The following is a 27,372-nucleotide window of genomic DNA, read 5'->3' as shown; positions in this document are numbered from 1 at the left end:
ACCCTCACGCTTCGCCATTTAGTGACTGTTGCGTGTCATTCGGGCAGAACCTGTGATCCCAATTGGAGCAAGTTAGGTGGCTGGATGGTATTCCGAAGGGAAGTATCTAGTTTCTTATGGATGCAGCATGATCTCCTGGTTAGAGAAGGGGACTGGGAATCAGGAGAGCTGATTCTATCCTGGCTGTGCCAGTGACTTGCCTTGTTCTACGCCTCGCTGAGACAGTGACTTGCCCCCAATAGCAAGTCATTGTTACAGCCCAGCTTAGAACAAGGCAAGTCACTTAACCCGTCTGCCTCTGTTTTCCCAACTCTAGAATGGTGAGATACCTGCCTTTCAAGGGGTTTGAGCTTAATGAGATCCTCAGAGGGAAGGCATTAGAGAAGGGTGAAGTGTAACCTCTCTCCAGTTCTCCGGAACAGATGCCGGAGACCTTTTGTACAGTAACAATCCATATTTTTTATGTAACACCTGTCCTCAAATGATCCTAAATCACTTTACAGAATGGATGTGCAAGAATCCTTTGTTCCCCACTGACAACACAGCAAAGGCACCAATTCCTCCAATATCTGAGATTTCCATTGGACTCCTCACTGAGCAGACCCTCTCTTTAGCTGAAATGCTGACAGGATCACAGTCCGAGGTGTTATGGCTGCAGGCCAGTTGTCTAAACTTTGCTTCGTGTCAGATCAAGCTGACCCTTGAGTAAACCCAAAGAGTGTGGTCCAGGCCCTTGACTTGCTGGCTTTTTCAGTAGCAAGGGACATTCACCTGGACAGAAGAGTCCCCTGGTAATGAAACATGCCTCTGTGGAGAAAACAGAGGTCACAGTCCAAATCTGAAAACAAACACTCCAAGCTAGTCTTTGTTTCCAAAGAAGTCCCCAGACCCAGCCCGAAAGTCTCTTGGGTTGAAAGCAATTCAACCTTGTGCACAGAACATCATGGTTCAGTGCATCCAAAACACTCTCCCACTTTGAGAACATAGTGTGACAAACGTTGCCTCTGTCTATTCAGTGCTTTGCAGTAACGAGCGGTACGCAACACTACAATGACTGCTCTTGTCCAGGGCTGATTAAAACACAACAGTCCGGCAAGAATGATCTGTTATGTCCCATTTTTAAGCAATTCTGTGTGGCCAAAATGATGGGATAAAATCCATTGGCCAGAAAGGATTCTGTTCACCCACGCAAAGCTCAGAAACTCTTTTAAAATGCTGAGGAGCTTATGTATTTAATGATGTCCCTGGAGGGCTGAAATTGCCGCCAGTGTTTGACTATATGAACAGCTCTCTAATAAAATTGTTAGAGGAAGCAGAACAATACACTGCACGTCTCCTGTTACTTGATGGGGGTTCCAGCCCTCCCACATTCATCGAGAACTTGCCACAAATCTCAAGTAGGTCTTTGGGCCTCTTTCCATCCCTCCAGCAGAGTGCAGCACTGTCAAACATAGGAACTGGCTTATTTTTCTCCTCCCCCACCCCAATGTTTGGGGAGGACAAAGTGAGGATTTGCTTGTTCTATGGGTCGTGCTGTTGGCTGCATTGCTGACACAGGGTTGCCTCCTGAGCTGTTCATGCAGTGTCACGGGAGTCTGTCTGGAATGAGGCAGGTCTTCCTGCCCTAGAAGACAGTGATTAGTGGATGCAGTTTTACAATTGCAGCTGATGGAGATGGAATGGAAAATAAGTGAACATAAGAACGGCCATACTGGGTCAGACCAAAGGTCCATCTAGCCCTGTATCCTGTCTTCCGACAGTGGCCAATGCCAGGTGCCCCGGAGGGAATGAACAGAACAGGTAATCATCAAGTGATCCATTCCCTGTCGCCCATTTCCAGCTTCTGGCAAACAGAGGCTAGGGACATCATCCCTGCCCATCCTGGCTAATAGCCATTGATGGACCTATCCTCCATGAACTTATCTAGTTCTTTGTTGAACTAGCTAAACTACTGGGGGAATGCAGTGAATGAAAGGGAGTCAGAAATCATACACCAAGATCAGGTTGTGGATCCCTTGCAAACATCCATGTAAATAATGAGATGAGGTTGCCAAAGGACACGGAGGGAGAGGTGTCTTCACATGTATGTGAGTGGGCAGTTAGAGGATGCAATCAGAAATAACCTTGACATTTAAATGTGGATTGACCGTACTCCTTTGGAGGAGAGAAGTTGGAAGCACCGCTGGTATAATGAAGGTGGTAATGTGCAGTTCTTCCTACATACTCGTCCTAACATGCAGCATTCTGTGCCCAGGGGCATCTCCAGGGTTGGACTCTGGAACTCATGCGTGCTTGTATTGTGGTTTTGTATGCAGAGGTGGAGTTCACCAACTTTCATCTTGACAATGATCAGATTTGAGCCCAGGCCTCAGTTGGTGAAAGGCTGACACACTTAATTCACTGTTCCACTCTACCCCCTACGAAGTAATTGGCTTAACGCAGAACTCTGGGGGTGGGTTTGGAGCAGGAGGAGGAGGAGGGAGGTCCTGGGTCAGACTCTGCTCCAAGTGCTCCCCTGTTCTGAAACCAATAATGAATTCCATCCGCCTCTTTTGTTCCAGGGGGAGGAGATGTCAAAATCGAGAACCAGAAGCTGAACTTCAAGGAGAAGGCGCAGGCGAAAGTGGGCTCTCTGGACAATGTCGGACACGTGCCAGCAGGAGGCACAGTGAAGGTACGTTTCATTCTGCTCTGTGAGAGAGGTTTTCTTGAGCTCGGTTCAGCTCCCTGTCTCATTGCTAATGCATCCACCTGGCCCCTTCAGTCAGCCTGTGGCCATTTACTCATTCCCAGCATCACTTCCATAATCACTCTGTCATTAAATCCAGAAAACAAGGAAGGGCTAAATGGGAGAGAGCTCTGAACCATGTCAGGGTCCATTCTAGATGGGTCGCACTGCATGTCTCTAGAGCAGCGGTTCTCAAACTTCATTGCACCACGACCCCTTTCTGACAGCAAACATTACGACACGATCCCACGTAGGGCTAAAGTTGTAGCCTGGGCTCAAGCCTTTGGGCTTCGGCTTCCACCCCAGATAGTGGGTCTTGGGCTTCAGCCCCGGGTCCTAGCGAGTCTAACGCAAGCTCTGGCGACCCCAATAAAACAGGTCACGATGCAGAGTGTGAGAACCGCTGCTCTGAGAGAGCAGCCTAGTTAATTTTGTCTCCCTCCCTCTAGAGGGTCTGAGAAGAGGCTTAATCTTTTAGGCTAGATGTATAAACCGGTCCATTGTTGCAAGGGTGAGAGGAAAGCCTTGCGTCCGACTTTTCCTCCCTCTGTTGTGATGTTAGCATACCAGCTCGCTAGTCCTGGCTAAGTGTTTGTGTAACTTCCTTATTGCACCAGTCAGAGCAACCGGAATGGCTAGTTGGAAGCTCTCTCCCAAACAGAGCTGCTGAGATCAGTGTGCTCTGGGCTGCAAATAGGCATTTTACTGCATCAAGGAATCTGTCTGCCTGGTAGAATCCTCCGTTGGTGGGTTTAACCTCATACTAAACCCAGCTCTGAACCCTTCCTCTGGATAACTGTAAGAATGAATTCTTGCTTTAGAGTTGGATGCTAGCTTGGTACAGCACTTCTCTGCCACAAGGACATGAAATAATTCAAACTACCCTCAGCCACAGCTCTGTAAACTGCACTGGAGCATCTCTCAGCTTTACTACAGCCATGAGGAATCTGCTTTTAGGGGTGGGAAATCACCCCCACTTAGATGACCTTTTCATTATGAATGTGCAGGCTAACATACCAAGCCATGTACACGTGAGAATGGAGCTGGAGTTCACATATTCAGGTAGATTCATTGGCACCAGGGGTTTAGTTCTAAGCACTGTGGCATAGGAAGGAAGAAATCCTGTGTTCCAGCACAAAAGCCAGCGTCATCTCGGCCCCTGGGGAGAGCACTGGAGCAAAGCATCCCCTTCCAAATGCTTTAGCTTTCCATTGTCTCCATCCTGTTTGTTCGTAACTGACATTTATGTTGTAGGAGCACCGAGAGGCCGTCTAGGTTGGGGCCCATTGTGCTAGGTTCTGCCTCAAACAAGATCGTAAACAGTCCCCGTTCCAGAGTCTGTGTAGGGGCTGGGAGAATAGCATACATGGCAGGATTCACACACAAACAAGGATACAAATAGACCCCATTAAAATTGAGACGCTGCCAACCATATTTATTTAGGGAAAAGTAGGATTTTTCTTCCACTTTTGAATCCTTTAAACTTAATTTTAGCTCCCAGACAATCAGACTTTAGCAGGCAAATGGCTTTAAGTTGGTATAAAAGTAGCTGATATATTAGGGTAGGGGTTGGAATCTAATCCCTGTCCTATTTTATGCCAGGGTGTTCCAGCTATTTATGCTCTACAGTAATTATACTAGTGCAGTTTGCTGATGGCCAATGTTGTCCAGTGGTGTTGGGTTCCATAGATAGTGTCTCTGTCACCTCCACATCCAGTTTGCATTGTGATTTCCCTGTCAGAGCTGGACATTCGCCTGGGGGTGCGAGAAGCCAAGTAGTGTGCCTAGTACCTCTTCCCTCAACACCTGCCGTCAGATCTAATCTATCTCTGTCGCCAGTGTGTGAGGCAGACTAGACTCCAGCTTACTCATTTATAGCTCTGTGGGCTGTTCCGGGCTCTCGGGAGTCAGACCTTGTTTTAAATAGTAAATCACAGATGCGCAGAACTGAGTAAGAGGGGTACTTTTCTGGTTGTAACTGCCCTTTAGTGGTCTGTCAAGGGGTTAGGTGCAAGACAGCTGGTCTTGCTCTGCTTGCGTAAGAATGGTGTAGAGGTGGGAACCTTGCAAGTTTCTGTGTGTTTTCCTTTAGAATTATCTAGGTACCAAAATTATGGTTGTGTTCATGTGGGTTTAAACCCCAGAAAGGGGGTCAGACGGGTGCACTGTCTGACGAGGCTGGTGGGGAATTGCCAGCTATTGCTAAATTTGCAGCTCCGCTAGGCAGTGTAGGAAATGGCCATACCTATAGCCAATAAGATCTCTCAGCCCCCACTCAGATTCTCTGAAAGGAAACAGCAAAATCCTTGTTCCAAATGCATCCCCTTGGCCGCTCGAGGAACCCATTTTGTAAAGGCTTTCTCCAAAGGAGCGTGGTGAGCAGGAGCAGGATGGTGGCCAAGGTATCATGGCGTGCATTCATTGTTAGAGTCAGGACCATCCACAGCACCCCTCGATACAGAGAATGCACAATAGAGATGAGTTCTGTCTGCAATGCTCACTCTGCCCCTGTGAACACAGCCTGCTTCCAGATGGTGTCTCGTCTCTTCTCAGCCCCCTCCTGTGCTGCTAGTCCCATCTGCTGAGGGGCTTTCCAGATCATTCTGCATTCCCCTGAAGAAGCCACAGCTCTAATTTAGGAGTGTAAACTCATTTTCCCAACAGCAGTGTACTGGAAATCGGTGATTCCAAATAGGATCACCCGTGTTAAGGAGAACATGCCACAGAACAGAATCCTATCCCCTGTAGAGCTGCACCCAATGGCCAGAGACCAGCTTCAGCCAGTATGGCAAGGATGTGGTCTTCTGTGCTAATTTGCCTTTGTGGCTGTGGGATCCACTGTGGATTATTAATCTGGCAAGCAAGCAAATAAGAAATAGAAACAATCAAATCAAGGAGACTGTCTCACTGCAATATATTCAGTTCACTTATTTTCACAAGTCCCTTCGCTTTTAACCCTACAGGGTAATGCCTTGTAGTCTGATGGTGTCACTTTGTTCTAGTCTTCTTGCTGCTAGCCTGGTACTACATGTGAATGTACTGCATAGTTCATGGAAGTGACTAGATGTTTAATAATATGAGCGCTCATTGAGTGACTGCTATGACTAGCTAGCTGGGATGTGGCGGGGGGCCAGGGAGGTTGTGGGTTATTGAAGCGTGTCGCTGCCAGATGTCACTCTGATTGGAGAGCTGCTCCGTACAGGTGGGTTTTCAGGAAACCGGGGAGTTGATGGTTGCACTTCTCTGCTCCATTTCTAACCACCCCCCATCTTGGTGTGAGCGGAGAGGGGTCTCCGTGGGACCCTGACTGGAGTTTCTTCATTTCACTCCATTTCATTCCCATCCTTCTACTGACACGTCATTGTCCTCCCCAACCCCATTGTTTCATTCTAGCCTGAAGGGAGCGAAGAGGGAGCGCTGCTGGCGCAGGCCCCTCAGAATGGAGATGTGACGGCACCCCAGGCAGACCGTGAAATGCGGGAGAATGGAGTAGGGCCGACTGCGCCCGCTGTGGGTGGTGGTGACCAAAGGGAAATTCAGAGCTTCAGCACTCAGATACAAGAAACAAGTAAGTGCTCGCGCCTTCCTCTCTTCTCAGCTCTGCAGGGCGGGGCGGGGCGAGCACTGGCAGCAGGGGCGGAACAGCCTGTGGACGTTGATCTCACGGATTTAAGCTTAAAGTTACATTTTTCTATCAATATTTTGCCATATTTTTAATGAACAAAATTGCCTTTTATTTTCCAGGCATCTAATGATGACATTATGGTATCATCCTCCGCCCCCCTACCCCCTCTCCCCTCCCCCGCTCCCCATCTCACCTACCCCCTTGTGTCGCTGCAGATTGAATCCCACAAACTGACGTTCCGTGAGAAGGCCAAGGCTCGCACGGACCACGGAGTGGACATCATCGTCTCCAAATCCCCCAACCTTTCCAGCAGCACTTCCCCCTGGTGTAGCACGTCCGTCAGCGAGAGCCTGGGCTCCATCACCTCCTCGTCACCGCTGCAACAGCCAGCTCCCCATGCAGACGACCTTTCTGCGGTGCTTTCTCTGCAAGGCTTGTGACTGTCCCCACCCGCCCCGCCTCCCGTGTGCTTCCCAGAGTAACTCAGCTTGGATCCCTTAACCCGGCACTTGGCTTTAGGTGGGAAGGGGACAGCGTTTTAGCAGGGCTAGCTTCCCTTTCAGTGGTGCTGTCTGTCAACGGGGCAACGTAGTTGTTCACCCAAACAGCCCAGGAATCAGGTTCATTTCCTCGTGACGCTGGCTCCACCTGCCCCAGTGTGTCTCAGGCTCTGGTGATCCCGTGTTGCGTGGAAAGGGGATCCTTTCCTCGCCTCACCTCCAATCCTCTTGCTCTTAGGAGGGCACCAGCGTGAGTCTAAATGACGTGTTTCTTAGGGACAGGCAGCTGGAGATCTCTAGACTAAACATGTGCTTAAAGCCACTTCTCGTTCTGGGGAGGGTGCCAAGCCTCATTCTATGGCTGCGTTTGGGCGGAAGTGTTGGGGTTGCGCTACGAGTGGCCAAAGCCAGGCCGGAGTTAATGGGGATAAGCTGTGATCTTTCTCTTTTTTAACTTTTCCTCCTGCTGCTTCAGTTTCGGCTGTTCCTATTTAATGATTATCGATATTATACACACACATTAGGCTGTTTTAACTGTTGACTTTAACCGTTTCATTTTTTTTTTTTGTGACGAAGTGTTGATGATTTATTGTGCTATGACCATGCTAAGTTTCCTTTTCTCTCTTTCCTTCTTTTCCTAACCATAGGAATAAAGACATTAACCGCTGCTGCAGTGCTGGCTTCTTATCGACATATCCAGCAATTGTAACTGTTGTTTTTCTTTGTGTTGTTTTATTTTAAATATTTTAAAATGATGGAGCAAATTCATGGGATTAAGCCATGTCTGAAAGGAAAGGCATAAGAATGTGCTTAAAAAAAAAAAAACTCTCTTGCTGTAACAGTTCAACTAAGCCTTGTATTGACTGCAACAAGCGATGCTAAGGGGATGCTTAGAGAACCTCTTATCGGGGTAAATAACCAAGCCCTAGAGGATGCCCTGGCACCTTTGTAGTTGCTTCTATTGGATTAACAAAGGGCGCAAAGTATATTTATTAACTTGAATAGCCACAAACCGTTTGTTGTTTCTTTTTCTTTGCCATGGTATCAGGCCAGGGTTAGGGTAGCAGGGCAGGAAGCTGTTTCAGACAGTATGTTGCAGGTTAATGCAAGGTGTGTGTTCTGGTGCAAGGGATCCAGTGTGATGTGTATTATTTTTAACAAAGGTTAAATGTAGGGGTAAAGAGATTACCTGGGTAGATGCAATCTGGTGGGAGGCGAGGATGGGGAAGAAATGAAAGGCTGCCTCCCATTCAGGGAGCCAGAGAGGGAGAGCTGAATGTCCGTGAAGGGTTGGGAGGGGCAGAGTAGGCAGGCTTACAATACGAAGGCGTTACAGCCCTGGCTCATCAAGAGATCACACACCATTGTGGTTTGAGCTCCTTGTTTTATGTTGCGAACGACACTAAAGAAACAAAATGTATATAAAAAACTGGTGGTCTTGAGTCATCAAACTAACTTAAAGCAAAAAGCAGAATAACAAAATACAGGGATCAAAGCTAACTGAAGACAGACTTCTGCTAAGGGGGCTGGCCTATTTGAAGTAGGGGGGGCGGAGAGGAGCCCACATCTTCCCCTGCTTGTGGGAATATTTCTCTTTGGGAAGCTGACAATGACACGGTAACCCAGAATCTGTATTTACACACAAAGATTCTTATTGCACTTGTATTTTTTATATTAAAGTTTGCATGATTTCTAATAAAATGGCATTAAAATGTAATAGTTTGCATCCAAGTGGTCTGCTAGTCTTGTAAGTGCTTTTTCCTCTAAATACAAAATTGAATAAACAATGCAGATTTGCACCTGAAAGGGGCTGTTATATATACCCTGTTCTCTCCATAAAACTCCCTCTGTTCCCCTCTTCCCCATCACCACCACCTTTCCTCTCCAATTCATGCTACACGCACTCTACCCTAAGACCAGGGAGAAGTTGCTGGGCTTGTCAAATTCTCCTGCCCTCTGTGCTTGAAAGTTCCACATAGTTGTTTACATCTCTCAATGTTTGTTTTGAGGGCCCATCCCGAGGCGGTTAATATTCTCGTAACCCTCTTTGTTCTTTCCGCCGTTTACCTTGCTCTGGAGAGATGGCCGCTGGAGATGTAGGGCTGAGGCTGTACAACCAGAGGCAGCCGGGGCAGCACCATATCCAGTAAGCCAGGAATAGCCAACCCATTCATTGAAAGACTGCTCCCAGTGGGGTGGATTAAGAGGTGGCCCCATAGCCAGTTGCTCTTGCTGTCCTGCTACCTCAGTAAGGGAGGAGAACAAGCATTTCCCCAGGGTAAGATGGCAGATGCATGTGTTGTGATGCCCTGAAGCACTGTGACAGCCGCTCTGGCTCTGCAGGTGCTGGCTCAGATCTTTCTTGATGTTCATAGAGACCCATTCACCTGCATGTACCCCTCCCGGTATATATCACTGCCCCTTCTCTGATGCTTCCTACGTTTTGTTACTAAATTCTAAACACCAGCGAGATCTCTTTAAATCTGTGAATTGGGATTGAGCGGGAAGGGGGTATTTGAGCAAGAGAAATGGTTTCAAGAGGGAAGGTTAATCCCCTTAACAGGAAAAGGCACAGACTTTGTTTCCCAAAGCAATAATGGAAGTTTGCTCTGAAATAGGAGACCTGACAGGGCTGCACTGGCTGGCGCATTTCTGCAGTAGGGTAGGTGCACATCACCCAATGACAATCTCTCAGGCCCGTGTCTGCAGGTATGTGGAGCCCCAGCTAAATTCCTGTTTAACACCAGATGCTGGGATTGGTGGTAATCTGAAGGCAGGCTTGGGGCTCCTCTCCAGACCCAGGAGTTGAGAAATGTGCAGTAATGAGCGAGGTTCCTGTGGGGGAGCAGCTGATAACAGACTCCAGTCACTGCTGTAAAATCCAGCCACGCGCTCCAGATACGTATGGCCAACGCTCCTTTGTTTTCTTCTGAATGACTCGGAGAGAGGTGGAAGCTGAAATATCACGTTCTTTTCACTTCATGCTGCTAGAGACCGCAGGGAAGAGTAAAGCCATTGAGGCAGGATGTGTCTGATGGTCCTTTTTACCGATTTCACTGGGCAGCGAGTGTTTAGTTCGGGGGCCATGATAGGAAGGCAGATAGCAACATTGCACTTTATGTTCTGAGATTACAAAAAAAGAAAAAGAAAAAAACCTGTTTTGCCAAGAGTTAAGTTTTACCTCCTCCCCATCCCTCTTGATTGCTTTTCTCTGATGAATTGGTCAGTCGATAAGCTTACACAGCATCTTAAGGTGGCAGCAGAGTGAAGGCCTATCTCTAAATGTGCACAAACTGTCCCAAACTCTCACAGGTTTCAGCTGAGCGCTAAGAGCTTTCTGTGCCACTTCTCTCTAACACTTGTTGTGCCTGTGTTTAGGTGACTTAAACTAGATCCAGATATACCAGTTTGGTTTTGTTAGGACAGCTTCCGTTTTACTAAGAATTTTGTGTTTTATTTTAAAGAAATAGCTGTAAGTATTGCTCACCTGGGAGTAGTTCTGTGTGTGTGGTTGAAATGGCTCTGGTTTCCTATATGGAGGGATGGGAGCAAGCGCTGAGTTATGCTGAGACCTGAAAATGAAAGCTGCGGGAAGCGTTACTGGCTATTCTGCAGCAGGTTGGAAAATCTCTGCGAGAAGCTGAAAATCCCGTTAGTCCTGGTTTGCCTTTAAATATCTGGGACATCGACCCGCGAATTGAAAACTCCTGAGCTGTTGCCCCTCACGGCTCAATGCTGCTTCCATTGCAGTCAGCCACTGACTCCAGTGGGAGCAGGATCGGCCCCCGTGCGGGGAAAGGCTTCTGAGCCATGTTGACTTGCGCTGCTCGAAGGAGCCAGAGGTTCTCTCTTCAGCTGCATCTTCTCCAGATGACACATGTAAAACGGAAGGCTTCTCGTGAGCCGGGCTCCTCTTCCCAGACATTAGGGATGCCAGTTGGGTGGGGTTCAACTGGCAGGAGGTAGCGTAACGCCAGGGATCTGTGTGTATTCTTGTTAGGGTTGATCCTAGGACTATGTAGTAAATAAATTCCATTTTGAAAAGTGGTGAGTTGAGTCAGAATTAAATGTGGCTTGAATGTAAATGTTCCTGGCCTGAGATGTCCTTGTAGACCCAGGGAATTCCCCTGGTTTCTCAGGTATCTGCAAGAAGCTGGCATGGCTTGGCACAGCCGGGGGACAGGTGAGGTGGGGTTAGCGTTCTTTTCCCTGGTGGCAGTTGGATTGGGTTTCATAAGCACATCTGACAGGAAACTTTAGGCTACAATGGACTTGACTCCCGATGGATGGGGCATAAAAGCAACCTGCTGCTGTGGTCTCAGCGCTGAGCAGCCCCGTGGCAGAGTGTGATGGGCTGGAAATGGAGATGCGCCCTGCTAACAAGAGCAGCTCCGTTGTAGCCACGGCAAGGCTAGATGGGAATGTGTCCCCTAGGGCCATGACAACTCTCACCTTGGGGGGGAAAAGGAATCTTTTTCTGGGCTTGTGGGTAATGCTGGGATTGGCTTGGAGACGTCTGTAATGGCTGATGTGGTGAAAGGTGCCGGTGAGGTTAATAGGCTCTTTGGAAAGTGACTTGTAGGTTCCTTTTCTGTGCTGACTCTTGGTTCCACCTTCCATACTTGAGCTCTCTAACGCACCAGCGTGTCGCATTGGGGTGCAGTCAGGGCATCGGTGGGAATGGCTGGCTTCTCAGTGCCTGGGGGCTGTTTAGTTGACAGTGGAGCCTTGCATCCCGTTGCTTATCAGTGACATACACCGTTCAGTGGGGCTTTAATACTGCAAATCAAAGGACATTCAAATCAACAAGTGGATGGACTCAAGGCCACAACAGCAGGAGGCTGCACGGTCTGGCTGCATTGGCCTTCGCTGTTACGGGGCTGCGTGTGTTCCGCTGTGCAGCGCCTGGCCCCAGAGGCTGGGCTACAGCCTGAATGTGCCTCCCGCTGTCCTTCTTGGCCCCGTACTGCTAATTGACTGTAGTTCCCTATGCTGATCCTTGCTGTCATCCCCTGTACACAGCATAGTGCGTCAGTGTGAATGAGGCTCTAGACTAGAACCATTGTGTGTTTGGTGCCCTCTGACATGATTGAAACACGGCTACTCAGTGTCTTCCAGATCCTCGAACTGCCAGGATGTCCCATGTTCTACCACAGGTGACAGAAGGAAAGAAAAGGCCAAGACCTCTTTAGCCTCAGGCCATTTCCTTTTTAGTGCTTTCGCTGGAGCACCGTGCAAAGGCTCAGTAAGAGGAGTAACCGGTTAGTTGGCTGGAGAACAGTGTCGTCTTTTTGGGGTGGCAGAAATGCCCTTCTGCCCAAGTCTATGCAGTGGTGTTGTAACTATGTTGGTCCCAGGATATTAGAGAGACAAGGTGGGTGAAGTCACATTTTTTAATGGGCCGACTTCAGAGCACAAAAGCTTGGCTCACCAACAGAAGTTGGTCCAATAAAAGATATGACTCCCCCACAGACATTGTCACTCCGCCCAGGGGCAGTTTCAGAGTGTCAGTGGGGGAAATTCACAGGAAGATTCTTCGCTTCCCAGAAGAGTTTGACAAGCAGTAGAAGCCAAGATAAATGTAGAACTATGGAAGAAAGCTGTAGAAAGCATCCTCCACCTTTTGTTGCCCTTTGCCACTGACGATCTAGCCACAATATATATTTTCCTTCTCACAAAAATCTCTCACACTGGATGCCATCCTGTATTAAGATCAGTCAAGACTCCTTTTATTCCAGCCCTCTGCTGACTTCCCTTTCTGGCACTCGGTATTGCCTGAAGGCTCAGTAATCCCTTAACATAGGTACATGGTGGAAAAGGCATAGAAGGAAAGTGGGAGGGGGTGGACTGAGAGGCAGGTATGCTCTGAGCACAGGGCTAGGAGCACGGAACACTGGAGTTCTAATCCTGGCTTCGATACTGTCTCTCTCTGTAGTCTTGGGAAATCACTTAACCTCTCGGGCTCAGTTTCCTCATCTGCAAAATGGGGGTAATAATAGTGACCTCACAGTGGAGGTGTGAGGTATGATCCGTGTGTATAAGGTGCTCTCTAAGGGTTAAGTATTAACATTTTTGTGTTGTAGGAATATTATACAGAGGCTCCTTCCGCGTCACATGAGAGGCACCATAATGACTGAGGAGAGCACGGAGCTGTCCAGTTTTGGCAGCGACTGCAGCCAACTGTTGCTGTAATGTTGAGTGATACAAATGTTTCTATAATCTAGAGGGTGCTGATGGGGGGGGGGGGATTATTGCATGGATGTAAAGTCTGAGACTCCAGCTACTTGGGAGAGGTGGTAGAATACTAGAGGGGGAGTGCAAACCCCTGGTACTGACACCAGGGAGTGAATTCGTACTGGTTTACTTCTGCCGTTGTTTCACCCCCCTCATTGACTGTACAAGACTGGTGTCTCCATTAGCAACATTTCCTGATTTGACGTTGTGATTCTTACTATTGTAAAGGATTGAAATAAAGCTTCTAGATGTTCAACCTTGGCACCAGTGTGAATTTGCATTTCTTTGGGAGGCGATACTTTTCTGGGAAACGCACCCATTCTTTGGATGGTGGGTTAATCCTAGGCTGCTGCTGAGTAAATCCACCACGGGCAGAGGCAGGAGCAGGGTACGTTCATTCTCCTGCAGTATTGGCAGCTCCAGCTCTTAGAGGGCTCTCGTTTGCTATGTGTAGTCAGTCACTCAGCCTCCATATTCCCCTCTTCTCTGGACTGACCTCCACAGCGAATAGAATGTAGTTGAGTGAAATGGGGATCTCTCTTAGATCCTAACGCACCATGTGCGCTGATGGTGCTGTATAAATGGCTTAATCTGGGGAGCCCAAGTCCTCTTGGCTGCGTGGTAGGAGAACGGACTGTTACGTTTCCTTCAGTGTCACTGGTGCTGCCTGTGCTACAGGGAGCAGAGAGGAAATACAAAGTGAGGTTCCAGTTTGCTGTGCTGCTAAATTGAGTCTTGACTCCCAGCTGTGAACCTAATTCTGTGACTTTTGGCAAGTGACTTACTGTATCTTGGTCTCAGGTTCCTGATATGGACGATGGGGTAAATCTTGCTTCCTGTGGATACTTTAATGTTGGCAAAGTGCTTTGGAGACCTAAAGCTCAGTGACCAGATTTCCAGACACGATGGGCATCTGCAACTCTTCCAACTGCGAGCTGTGGGGGTTGAGCACTGCTGCAAATCAGGCTGAGGCAGAATTAGAAGAAAGGGGAGGGGCAGAAATTCAGCTGGGCTGTTTTTAGAAAAGCCCTGGAGTGGTGCACAAATGAAACCTCTCCAGCTCCCCGCATTGAGTTCCTCTTATTTTTGTCCCTTTATCAAGTCCAGGCCTAGTGCTCTGTGCTGTGGGGAAACAGCTGCTCTCTTCATCCTGACCGTAACGCAGGGGTCTGAAACTCCTGGCCCGTGGGGCTCCAGCAGTTTTGGGGCTGGGTCTCTCCGTGGCCCCACCTGGTGCTCCCCCGTCAGGGGCTCCGGCGGTGGAGCTGATCCGCGTCTGCCTGCTCGCTCCAGGGGCGGGGCTGTGCCTCTGTGCACTGCCCCTGAGCCCAATGGGGTGCTGCGGGGGCCGTGCCTGGGGGCAGCAGTGAGCAGAAGCCCCCCTGGCCTGCCTCCCTCCCAGAGCCTGCACCCCCTCACATACCCCTCCCAGAACCTGCACCCCAGACCCCCTCCTAGAGCCCAAACTCTCTCCCAGAGCCTATACCCCTCCTAGAGCCCAAACTCTCCCAGAGCCTATACCCCTCCCAGAGCCTGCACCCCAGACCCCCTCCTAGAGCCCAAACTCTCTCCCAGAGCCTGCACCTCAATCCCCTACCCCAGACCTCCATTTCACCCAAACACCATCCCAGAGCCTTAGGCAGGTGGGGGACAGAGTTTTTTTGGGGGTGGGTTCTGGGCGGCATGAGTGACATTGGCCCGCTGGGAGGCTTTGAGGACTGGCACTGTCCCTAAGGTAAATTGAGTGTGAGACCCCTGCTGTAATGACTTCGCTCCTCTTCCTTTTGTGATCCCTATGCAAGTTGCTACCTGCCTCTTGGTTTTAAAACCAGCATGAGGTAGTGCCCCTACCTTTGCCTCATTTGGTCTTTTTTCTGTGGGGACTATGGAGCCACCAGGGAGTGTTACCCAGCTTCACTTGCTGAGTAACGCTCCCTCAGTGTCACTGAGTCCCATGATCCATAGCGAGCCCTTAACAAATGGAATAGACCTAGATAGTCAAGGCTGGGGTAACACAGGTATGGGGCTGGGCGCAATATAAGAACCTGACTGCAGTAAGATCACCCTCTTCTCTCCCACAAGATAAGCACCCTCTGAGGTCGAGGATTTTCTGGATGGGACAAGCTCCAGCTCCTCTTCAAGGTGGGTGCAGTTGTAGCCTGGGGAGGCTCCATAGATAAAAGTAGGGTTGCCCCCTGAAGAAGACTGGCTTAGGTGATGGTGCCTAGGATGGAGAGGGAAGTTGGAGACACTATACCTCACTATGCTGTGTAGGTTCACAGAAGGCCAAGTAGAGCTGTTATGTATCCGTCCTCAGCCTGGCCTTCTAGCTGTCCCTGCATTCTGACTAGGGGCTCTGCTGCAGCTCTCGTGTTGTGCATGGTCAAGGATTGTAGGAGACAATCAGTTAACAGGCTGAAATTGCTGGTAGGGACCAGTAAACAGCATAAGAGCAAACTCCTCAGGATATCTCCATACATTTAATGGCCAATCTCCTAGAACTGGAAGGGACCTTGAAAGGTCGAGTCCAGCCCCCTGCCTTCATTAGCAGGACCAAGTACTGATTTTGCTCCAGATCCCTCAGTGGCCCCCTCCAAGGATTGAACTCTCAAACCACTGAGCTATCCCTCCCCCCCAACATTCAACAGGCTTCTTCCTGGCTGTGGCTGAAGTCTCTTCCTTAGGTCCCTACTCTGTCCAGCTTGTTTGCAGAGCAGGAACCCTGTTGGCAACACTTGTGTGGCCCCAAGGAGTGGCCTGTAAGTCATGGCTCATATTGCTTGCTCAGTCAGGTGCCTACCGCTTTGAAGGCCTGCAGCAGACGCCGCCTATTCTGCAGGTGCAGCTTCTAAATGTTGTTTGAGTTAATTATGTAGTTGCCTTTATTCCTCCTCTGCACCTGGACCCCTTAGGCTGGGAGGGCCAGGTGTGGTGTGGCTCAACTGAAAATGGTGGAACGATGGCCTGAGGCTGCATGGTGTGTGTGAAAACTGGAAATGAATGAAGAATAAGGGAGGCAAGTGCTGTCACTCATAGAATTTAAGCCCAGAAGGGACCCACCAGATCATCTAGTCCGCTGCCCTGTGTAGCACAGCAAGGTATTACAACCCATCAGGGCCCCTGGAATAGCAGGGTTAGTACCTCTCTAAAACTACCTGCTGCACTGGAAATCAGGTTGAGATTACAAGCCACCTGTGAGCAATGTAACCTTTTGGCAGTAGGGTACCGGCTCCATTCACACACGAGTGCTCTCGCTCAAGCACCAGGCCTGCAGCACCTATGGGCTCAGCACTATGATTTAATGGTAGCTTCGCCTCTTTCCTCCCATTGTCACTGATACAGCAAAATAAAAACATTATGCAGCTGGGGACATGGGGGGGGGGGGGGGTGGTCCTATCCTAGGCTGTTTGGCTGCAGTCTGTAGCAAGAGAACAATCTGCTTTGAATACAGTGGTTAATAAAGGACAGAACCGGTTACTACTCTATCCCTTTTTATTGTCTTTAATCTAATGTTGTAAAAAGATCCAGTATCACATAACAGCCACTGAAGTATCCCAATATCACACTAGTTCTGAACCATTTAGACAATAGCTTAGTTTTTTTTACCTGCTGGAAGGGAAAAACCATACTGTTTATTGTACAGACTGAAAAAGTAAAACACTGGTCAAATTATTGTGACGACCTCTCAAGCAAGTGCAGTTCTGAACAATGCTACTCAAAGAGAGGCTGAAGCCAAGGTAACCTCTACCTGGAGCTCACTGCCACCAATGACATCTGGTCCCTTGTAACCACCCCCAGTGAGCTTTCCCACCCTCTGCCCCTGTGCTTCAGTCCATAGCTAGAGCAGAGCGATTCCATCTCCACTACACCAGATGGAGTGCTTCAATTACAATGGCAAGGGGCTGCTTCATGTCTTTGCAACAGTTATAGCCCAGTGCAAGCACTGCAGGCCATGACAGGCTAGTTTTTGCTCCTGTAGTTAATCCATACATGGAAAGCTGCTGGCTCCCGTGTGGGAGGATGGAGCTCCTAGTGGCTTATTACCAGCCCAATTAGAAGGGTAACAGGGAACCCAGTTACAATACTGTGCCCCATAACTAAACTAGACTCTGGGCCGGGCCAGGCCAGGCCTAGTTATGACCTTTTTCCATCACACAGGTGCCTCTGACAGCTGCCATTAGGGTAGTGTTAATCTCTTTTTAGTTACAAAGAGCAGTAGAAATAAAAACAAATCGCAAGTCCAGTGACCACCTTTCATTTCCCTGGTGGGCAAGTCAGCAGTAGCACTGGCTGTACTAGCAAGCAGGCCCCTGCAATGTTAGGATACAGGACTTTCACCTGCGCCTCTGGTGCACTTCATAATAGACATCATCTGCAAAGCAACTTTCCGAGAGCAGCTCGGCTGTAGCACTCTCCAGCCACCCGTCTCACACACGTTACAGACATTAGTGAATTTATCCTCACAACAGCCCTGTGAGGTAGGCTGCTATCTTCATCGACAGCCAGGGAACGGAGACAGAGCTGGGATTAGAGCTCTTGCCTGAGAACGTTGTGCGTTAGTCACAGAACCCTCCGTCTGTGCTACTCTGGTCCCAGGTCATAGAAAAACAGGGAATAGCATTACTCAAGGAGACAGGCTACCAGAATGAGTGGCCTCTGCAAGCGCTTTATGGGTTGCACAGGTTACAGGGCGCTGGCCTCCTTGACCGAGGGAGAACAAGAAATTTAAAAAAATAAAAAGCAAAAAAGGACAAAAATACAGGCAGATAGAAACTACACGACATCTCACACTCCTAATGCCAACACTGAGCTTGATTTGTGCAGCAGGAAACCGCCTCTAGCGGCCACAGGCTCAGAGATGCCCTCGGCATGGAATGTCGGGTCCAGCCCCTCCCGGGGCTCACTCGCCCTCTTCAGACTGGACTCAGCAAGTGGAAAATTAAGACGACAAACCACCACCCTGCAGCAGCGCTGCCAGCTCCGCTCTGGCTGGCCCCGACCCTCAGTGCAGGCACAGCCAGGAGCTGAAAGTCCAACTTCCTCCTAAGTTGAGAGCAGCTCTCAAACCGGGGAGAGCTGCTCTGGGCACGCCCCGCGGGGTGGAGGCGACGGACGGGTTGCAGGAGTCAGCGGTGTCGATTGCTTTCCAGTTCAGGGGCTACGACGACCCTCGGAAGAGAGGAAGTGGCTTTCCATTGAACTCGGGGGCGTCAGCACTTCCAGTCCATTCTGTGTGTCTCAGCAGCGGCCGACGCCAGGGCTGCGCTGGTTCCTCCTACACGATGACCATGCCTGGAGCCAACAGCAGGAGATTCTGACAACACTGATCTTCTAGGATGGAGAGAGATGACTTCACAAGGGATAAATAGAACTTTATTTAAATAAACATTTGTGAACATCTTTATACAAATTACAAGTCCCCACGCTCAATCCTCCACCTCTGTCTAGGCGCCAAAGCTGCCAGGAGGTCCCTTGAGCAGATCCACCAGGATGTCAAGCAGCTGGCTGTGCTGATGGTGCAGGTCCCCCGGGATAGCAGACATTTCGTAACACAGGCAGGTCTCCACCATCTTGGAGAGCGACACGCGGAAATCACGCAAGAGGCGGATCGTGTACGAGTCTCCTTCCAGTACCAGAAGGTCACTGTCGGTCAGAGAGACCGTCGCCCGCCAGCCATCGTCTTGGGGGAAAAGAGAGGAGCAGTTGAGTGGAGTTAACCAGCAGGATGGAGCTGACTGGGCCCAGCATGTCACAATGCTCTGGAGCAGGAGGGCCTGGTGCAGACCCACCCCATGCGCCCTCAGTTTGCCAAAGTCTGAGATCCCCCCTGCACGCTGTGCTCTCACCTGCCAGAGCACTCAGGCTCCTCCACACATTTCGGGAAGGAGCAGCTCGAGGTCTGTGCACATGCGAAAGGGAGACAGGGAGAAGCAGCTGATGGCTTTACCCTCACTCACTCCAGGCTGCTGCCTTGGGAAGGGACTGGGAAAGGCCACACTAGCCATGAGCAGGAGGTTACGTTCCCAAGGCTGCACAGACCCTGGGGCCTGCTGAGATATTGCTTACATCTGGAGTGATAAAGCTGCATCTCCCCGGGGAGGAGAGATTGTTCCTCAGCTCCAGCCCCCACCTCAATCACCAAGTGACAGAATTTAGGCTAGAAGCCATTGTCCGCCTCTTGCTGGTGTATCCACACAAGTCAGGCCCTCGAGCGGTCGGGAACTGGGCCCAGCTTGTGAAACGTTAGCTGCCGAGCATGAGATTTCACAAATACCTGCTTGTTCAGACACTGTCTGGGTCTGGCAGCCCTTCCTGCCTCAGGCGCTAAGCCAGCCACAGGGGAATGGTCCGAAAGCCACAGTGTATCCATCTTATCAGCATCCAGCCCAAAGCAAGAGTCCTACCATGCAGGCGGCAGAGGACACAGAACTGGGAGCAAGCAGGGGAAGGCTGGGAGCGTGGGCCAGGAGCGTGGGCTCCAGCAGCTGGGTGGAATGGGCAGACCAGTTTCTAGGTAAGTAACCACTGCCTCCATGGTGCTCGAAGGGTTAACTCTGTCAGGAGCTACCAGGGAGAGGTCACACAGGAGCAAGGGCTCCTGCTCGGACAAATGCCTCAGTTACACCCCTCTACCGCCGGGGGCAGGGACCAAGCAGAGGTGGGAAGGCAGCACTGCAGAGTAGCATAACCGGGAGAGCAGGGGAAACCAGCCGTAGCACCCACCTCGGACGTGGATATCCGTGTCAGTCATTAGCAGCACAGCCAGCGGATGGACCTGGGAGGAGTCCCGCACAAACACCCCGCCGTTGGACTTCACCGCCATGAAGTACGTCAGCCAGCGGCTGTACAGCTTAGAGGCCTCCCTGGTCAGGAAAAGCAGGGGGTTACTGCAGACCACATGCAGGTAGCTGCTACCAGCCCACCCCACCCCTGCCACTTACAACACACCAGGCACAGCCCAGAGCGAAGGGACGGCCCTGTCCAAAGGGCGAGGCCAGGCAGCCCTGGAACAGCGGAGCTCCTCTTCGGAGCGGCAGCAGAGAGCGGCCCCAGCAAACCCGCCTAGGAGGAGGTTCTAGCCCCACTGTCCGGGAGCTCACTCCCTTCCCCGCGGTGCTGGCCTCAGTGTGCACCAGGACTCTCTGCCCCCACATTCACACCCTCACAGCTGCCACTTGCCTGTTGATGGTCGACTTGTGCAGCAGGACGGTGCCAGCCTTTGTCCGATAGGAGTAACTGTTGGGCTTGAACTTTCCCTGCCGGGTGACTTTGCCTTGTCTCACCTGAGAACAGGAAAGGCACCTCAGCAAGCAGGAGAGTCAGTTTACACACAGGCCTGCCAGGTGCTGCTGGAATCCAGGGCAACCAGCAAGACCTGAGCAGGGATTTCCCTCCTGGCCACCTTGAGCTGCTGCGGCAGCCTTGCCCTCTCCCTGCTGCTGGAAGGTGACAGCTGTGGGCAGGAAGAAGTGATAGCCAGCCCTGGCTGCTGCAAAGCACGTCACAGGAGGCAGAGGATTGGGGAGCCCAACGGGGGAGGAATTGTCCATCGCCTCCATGAGCCATGGCTGGATGAGCACAGGCCTGTGGTTGAGACCAGACGGCCTGGCTGGTTTGGCAGTGGGAGAGATCTGGAGGGGTTGATTATGTCACACGGGATGGGGCGCAGGCAATTTGCCCTCGGCCGTGCCCTAGCAACAGACACACGAGCACGCAGCCCCAGTGGAAGGAGAGTGATCGCAGAACACAGCCCCCCACCCCCACCCTCTCACACACTATGCAAATGGACAACGTCCAGGGAGCCAGGAGATTGTGGCCCCGCCGCACAATGCCCAGGAGTGCTGGCAGGCTGCTGAGCCCTGGGACTGGGGCAGCCACAGAGGAAGGGAGGGAACTCCCGTCACCTGGGGGGCTCCTACCTGGATGAGGTTGGGGTAGAGGCCGGCCATGAGGACGCCTTTCACCAGCTCCTCCTCCTCGCTGTACTGGTTGCAGGCCGCAGAGGGCATGGTGCAGTCTGAGGGCGCCGACACCAGGAAGGTTTCGTAGATGTTCTCAGAGAACTGCTTGACAAGGCCTGTGGGGAGAAGCCAGGGCAGGCATGAGCACCGGGCTCTCAGCACAGGAGCCGCTGCCCACCCCTTTGTAAGCCCCAGCTCACGGCCTGTACCCAGACAGCTGCCAACCCTTTCCCCACTCGGGTTCTTCACCATGGACCCTTTGCTCCCTTCCCTCCGTGGGATGGGCACCTGTGGTCAGACACAGACGGACTCCTGCGGAAGCACCCACACCTGTCTGGGTCACGCACAGGCAAATGCCTGGCCTGAGGCTCCCTGGCAGTTTCTGTGCAGAGGGGCAGGAGGCCCAGCTGTGCAGTCACTCGAAGGTCGGGGCTCGCCCACGAGGGATTTGCCCAGAGTCCCACCCCCCCCTGCGTTCACCCACCCTTCCCACCCCCATTACAGCCAAGCTCTCGTCCCTTGGGCCTGGGATGTAGGGCCTCTACTGCATGGCACTTGCTCCTGCGGTGGGAGGGGCCTGCAGGACTCACCGTTGATGAAGCGCAGGCTGGGGGCGTAGAGGAAGTAGTCCTGCAGGTAGTTATCTCTGGCACGGCTGTCTCTGCGCCTCAGCACCTCCTCCCAGCCTGCCACGGCCCTGACAAAGGCCAGGTGATCGCTCCCGCTCTCTCTACTCAGAATGGCCTTCGCCTAGAGCCAGGAAGCTGAGTTAGATGAGCAACAAACCCTCCTCACCCCCTCCCTGCCATGGCCCCGGCGTGCGGCCCTCACCTTGTCCACCTCCGCTCGGTTCTGCAGGCTGCTGCTGAAGGGGTCCCGAGTGAGGCAGGAGACGATGACGAGCAGCGGATGAAGGCAGCGATAGATGGATGCCAAGACAATGGCTTTGGCCAGCCGAGGGTCTGTGGAGATCTGGGCCAGGCGTTTGCCCAGCGTGGTGAGGGCTTCCCGCTGATCCAGCACTCCTGCAACAGAACCCCGCCATGGGGCACATCCATCAGCCTCCCCGCAGCACCGACAGGACCGGGAAGGGGAGGCCACTGGTTTCAGACATGGTGCCGCTCAGCAGGCAGGGCAAGTACCCTGCAGAGACATCCTGCTGAGTGCAGCAATCTGACGCGCCAGCCAATGAGTCACCTCCAGGATGGGCACGGCCCCCTGGGTTCCAGCCACGAACCTTCAGGAGCACATTGCCCCGGGGGAGTCACTGAGCCCCAGCAGCTTCGGACCTCTTCGGAAAGAGTGAAAGGGCTGCAAGATGACCACGTGGTCAGCCGAGCACCCAGCTGTAACTCCTGGAACCACCGCTCTCCTCCCTCTCTATCTACCCCAATAAGCAAAGCAGTGCGCGAAATCAAGAGTTAGACCAGTACAAGCGAAGTGAATATGGCTGGAATGGTTCCAGCTACTCCCCGCTCTGATCGAGGGCTCAGATCCCACTCCAACCCAGAGCAAGAGGATCCCGTCCCAAGCCCAGCATCTTATGTCTGGACAGGAGCTGTGGCTCCTCTCCCTTTCCACGTTCAGAGTGAGCTCACCAATTTCCTGCAGGAGGATCACAGCTTCATCCACAGCTTTGATGTCAGGGCTATCCAGAGCCTTAGAGAGGAATTCGACTGCCTGCAACACACACGCAGAGACAACATGAGACTCCCCAGCGCAGGAGCGACTCTGACCCACGCAGAAGAATTCTCCACCCTGCCCAGAAATGGCTGCTCTACATCGAAACACTGGAATGTCATTTCCTCCTTTGCTTACCCGCAGGGAGCCAAGTTCAGTGCTCTGCGTTTCCGCATGGCACCATGTACGCTGGGCACTAACCCTGGCTAATCTGCACATTTCCCTCCGGGGGGCTCCCTGCAGTAGCACTACTGTCTAGGGCAGGAAGAGATGGCGAAAACTGTAGCTCACTGAAATGATAAGGGGAGTGTAGGGAGGCAAAGTGAAATTATCAGTGCTCAGGCAAACAGGATCTTTAAGGAGTATCCCTGGACAAGACCACAGGGCCCCCTAAGCATGGTGCTGGCACACAGGTTCAGTACCAACTCTCGGGGAACATCCTACCTACTTATCAGCACCTCCTGCAGCACCCTGGATTTCCTCTGTTTACTACCTACAGACCTGAGCTCAAAACCACTGACTGGAAGGGGCACAGAGCGGGCAGAAACACACTGGCAGAGGGAGTTCCGCCAGCACTGTGGTCTCCGAGCCGTGTGCTACACCTACCGTCTTCTCTGGCATGTGGATCTTGGCCTGCACCACCAGATTCTCCAGGGGAGTGCGCAGGATTTCAGGAACCTGGAAAGTGGGCATTTTGTCCAGGCGGCTGCGAGGGAAGAGGTGATAGGCAAAGCCCGACTGGCAGCGGCCAGCACGCCCTCGCCTCTGCACGACATTGGACTTGGACACCCACACCGTCTCCAGGCAGGAGACCTGGGGGAAGAGGAGCGTTAGAGGCAAGTGCTCCTGCTGCGATTTAGTCTGTTTCACCAAGCTCCCCCTCTAGCCCAGAGAGCCAAGGAACCCCTGCCCCAAGAGCTGTCCATGTGACCTAGCTCAGACCTAGCTGGCAAGCTGCTTCTCTAGTGTGCAGAGTCCCACTGCAGGAGCTGGGAAGCTCTCCCCGTTCTCCTCAGTCCTAGGCCAGTGAGTGACACCGACAACCATACACCCCTTTTGGGGCCAAGTGCTTTGCAAACAACCTGCTATAGGGACTAGACACAAAGGGTAACTGTACCCACCACCGAGATGCAACTGCCTCTGGGGTTGAACACCTAATCAGGAGCAGCAATAATGAACATTGCAGCAAGCGACAGGGGAAACTAGGTATGTAAAGTGTAGACACTTATACTGGGATTTGAATCATAGAATATCAGGGTTGGAAGGGACCTCAGGAGGTCATCTAGTCCAACCCCCTGCTCAAAGCAGGACTACTCCCCAGATTTTTGCCCCAGATCCCTAAATGGCCCCCTCAAGGATTGAACTCACATCCCTGGGTTTAGCAGGCCAATGCTCAAACCACTGAGCTATCCCGGAGAGCTGGATAAAACAATCCTTAGTTGATTGCAGAGTGGGCAAGGACCTTGCTTGTCCATTTCATACAAACCCTGGCATCTCAGACACACACCAACCCAAGCACTACGACGGGGCATTGGAAAGAACCATGGGACCTTTACCTTCCACTAAGGCAACCTCCAGAGTTGGGCAGAAGGGAGCTTGATTTCACACGTCTGCCAAACGGCAGCAATAAACACACAAGCTATCCCACCAGTGGAACCCGTGCTCCTGTTGTACTGCCCTGCTGCAATGACAGCAGCCAACAAGCCGGATATGCATGCGAACCAGCTGTGCACAGCTTAGCCTCTGCCTTCCTTCTTCACGGCTTCTCTCCCCCGTCCCTGTCTGAGCTGAAGGGAAACGCCAAGTTTGGCGCCATCTGCTGGACAAAGTCTGCACACTTCCCCCCCCACAATATTCAACAGCACATCCTTTAGCTCGGTGATTCTCAAGCGCGACCACCACGACTTCTGGAGGGAACAGGCTGTCAATAGTATATTTTAACTGTCATAACTGAGGCCACCATGAATTTGCTGTGGTCACACATGCAGCCACAGCACAAATTCATTTGAGACCCAGCACACTGCCTCGCTGAATGCTGCTGGCTCCAGGGAGAGGGGCTCCCGGGGGCCTGGGCCTAGTGCCATGCTGATGAAGAACCCGCTTTAAATCCTATTCAGTCTCTCTCGATGTCTGGGCAATCAGGAGCCCAGTGTGCGGCAGGCACTGCCTCATGCCACTATTCAACAGCGCTCGCTCTGGCTGATGGAGCAGCAGCCAGTCCGGTTTGGCTACTAGGAAGTGACTGATGGGAGTCTGTTAGGGAGGGCTGTAAGGCAGGGAGATCTACAGAGGGTGGCACACGAACAACAGGATTTGTTCAGGGGTGAGTCTCCTGGTGCACACTGGGACGGCCGGTGCACTGGGAGGGAGTTGGCTCAGACAGCCAACACTCCCTGCGCAATCAGTCACAATGGCCTGTGCCGGAGAAGGATTTTTTGTTTTTGACCTGCCTCTGAGACGGGGGGGGGGGGGGGGAGGGGGTCTGCGGAGATCACATGCAAAGTGAATCAGCGATTCGAGCCCTGGGCACCAAGGAGTTAATGGCAGGCAGGGGGCATCTCAAATGCTGCTTTAAGAATCATGCATCAGCTGCAGCTTGTTCCAGGAATGCACACAAGACACACGGGGCAAGGAAGAGCCAGCACCTTAGTTTTGAGGTCATAGCGCTCCTCCTTGTGAGTGCCGCTGTCCACCACATGCACGATGTCATTGATGGTGATGGAGGTCTCAGCAATGTTGGTAGCCAGGACAATCTTTCTCACTCCTGGCGGGGGCCGCTGGAAGATGTTCTGCTGGTCCATCATGGGGATGTTGGAGTGCACTGGCATGAGAAAATGCAGAGTTAGCCCTGTCCTGCTCTGCCTACCAGCACCAGTTAGGAAGGTGGTCAGGTCTACTCAGCCCTCCAGAGCTCTCTCTATACTGCTCCTGCTCTTCCTTCACGTAGGCACCTTCTCTCAGCCCCCTGCGAGAGGCTGGGGTTAGTCACTGCCGTCACATGCAAAGAAAGTTGTTTCTAACGTTGGCATTACTGCGAACAGCCAACCAATGGTTCTCCCAGGCTTACTCATCAGACCCACCACTGCATCCTCCAATAATCCCCAAACCAACCTTCGGAAGGGTCAAGCACAGTAAAATGAAACAGCAGATGGCAAAATACTCCAGGTGCTGCAGATAGGAAGGGCTCATTTCAACCTCTGTGACCTAAAAAAATCAGCAGCATCTGGAGATCTGAGAACTTCCTGCCAGGCAGAGGTTCCCTAGATCAGTGGTTTTCAACCTGTCGTCCACGGACCCCTGGGGGTCTGCAGATTTCCAAAGGGGTTGGTACCTCCATTTGAAATTTTTAGGGGTCCGCAAATGAAAAATGGTTAAAAACCACTGCCCTAGATCAAACAGAGCACACTTGGACTTTCCCGAGGACTCCTAGTTGTAGGAGATGTACTACCTACTCCCACCCACAGGTGGAGACATTCCATTCTACATGGTTCTTGCATTTCCACATTTTAAAGAGGACACCACTTTTCCCACCCCACTCTTCCTCCTGGCCCCGCTTAGGGGATTGGGTCTGGCTCAGCTATGACGTAATGCCACCTGACCAGCAGGGGCTGCGGCCAAAGGCCTGTAACTCCATCCCACACATTTCCTCTTATGGCTCAGGGACCTGGGGAAATTCCCGACAGCAGATGGGCTTGTATGCTGAGGGCCCCAAAGAACAGCAGGTAAGTGGAGCAACTGGCCCAGAAATAAGCGAGCATATTTCAGAGGAGAGCAGCTCCTGCTCACACAACCCAGCATGCCGCAGCCTGGTTATGGAGCTCGGCCATTTGGTGTGTGGCGGGAAGGCACCAGATATGAAACACTATTTTGCAAAAATGTTTTAAAACATCCCATTGGGATAAGAACTAAGTTACATGCGCAGTGCAAAGCTGCACCTAGAATTGGGAATCCCACACCCCCAGCCCTCACTCTGCCCAATTCCCTGGCCCCAGCAGAGCTCTGTGCTGGCTCCAGCTTACAGCAGATGATTCAGGGGCCCTGGAGTTCATAGGTGGAGATTCCCCTTGCTATGCCATTTAGGAGCTCAGCACATATCTACGGTGAACATGGCATTCGGTGGGCTCCATGATGGCAGACGGAGTGAGTTCGTCCCCCTCATGTCCCCACAGGCCTCAGCAGCAGCCAGGCCAGTATGGCCTGGGCAATCCGTCCCAAATGTAGAGTTAGGTGACAGGGTTACCAGTGTGTCTGATGCAGCCAAACTCATTCTGCGTCAGACTGCAACAGCTGGAAGTGTTACCTCGAATACCATGTTTCAGCCCCACCCATCTCTCCCTCTCCCCCAAGCACTGGAGAGCCATCTCACCTGGTAAGACAAGGTACCGGCTGTTCTGAGAGCCGAGTGTTTCCAGCAGGCGCTGCTGCACTCCTTTGATCTCCTGCCAGCCAGGAAGGAAGCAGAGGACCCCGCCTGCAAAGGATCAAGAGCAGAACAGGCAACACAGAGATGCATGTGGCTCTTTTCCAAGCTGCAGACAGACACCATGACTCTAACCTCTGTGCCAGGTCTCCCATACTCCAAGGAGTCCTGGGGAAGCCCAGTATTTTCCCGTCTAGACCCAGAAACTTGAACAGGAGACTAAC

At 51.8% G+C, this 27,372-nt stretch overlaps 2 protein-coding genes across 2 annotated transcripts in view; one reads left to right on the top strand and one right to left on the bottom strand.

The window, feature by feature from the left end:
• The window catches only part of MAP4 (microtubule associated protein 4), a 257,932-nt gene extending 251,044 nt beyond the window's left edge, over positions 1-6,888 (top strand). The window contains exons 20-21 of the mRNA XM_065399719.1: positions 2,562-2,674; positions 6,569-6,888. Coding sequence (XP_065255791.1) covers positions 2,562-2,674; positions 6,569-6,793 — 338 coding nt within the window. The 3' untranslated portion in view covers positions 6,794-6,888. The remainder of the gene's footprint in view (positions 1-2,561; positions 2,675-6,568) is intronic.
• An 11,461-nt stretch (positions 6,889-18,349) lies between these two features.
• The window catches only part of DHX30 (DExH-box helicase 30), a 29,323-nt gene continuing 20,300 nt past the window's right edge, over positions 18,350-27,372 (bottom strand). Inside the window, exons 10-19 of the mRNA XM_065399188.1 lie at positions 27,095-27,199; positions 25,374-25,549; positions 23,335-23,541; positions 22,647-22,728; positions 21,880-22,073; positions 21,639-21,798; positions 21,007-21,164; positions 20,263-20,370; positions 19,811-19,946; positions 18,350-18,767 (exon numbers count right to left, since the gene is read on the bottom strand). Of these exons, the coding sequence (XP_065255260.1) occupies positions 18,532-18,767; positions 19,811-19,946; positions 20,263-20,370; positions 21,007-21,164; positions 21,639-21,798; positions 21,880-22,073; positions 22,647-22,728; positions 23,335-23,541; positions 25,374-25,549; positions 27,095-27,199 (1,562 nt within the window). The 3' untranslated portion in view covers positions 18,350-18,531. The remainder of the gene's footprint in view (positions 18,768-19,810; positions 19,947-20,262; positions 20,371-21,006; positions 21,165-21,638; positions 21,799-21,879; positions 22,074-22,646; positions 22,729-23,334; positions 23,542-25,373; positions 25,550-27,094; positions 27,200-27,372) is intronic.

The sequence above is a fragment of the Emys orbicularis genome, chromosome 2 (assembly GCF_028017835.1).
Source record: "Emys orbicularis isolate rEmyOrb1 chromosome 2, rEmyOrb1.hap1, whole genome shotgun sequence".
NCBI lineage: Eukaryota > Metazoa > Chordata > Testudines > Emydidae > Emys > Emys orbicularis.
The sequence above is the reverse complement of the archived record's forward strand: the minus strand, read 5'-3'. Positions and strand labels throughout refer to the sequence as shown.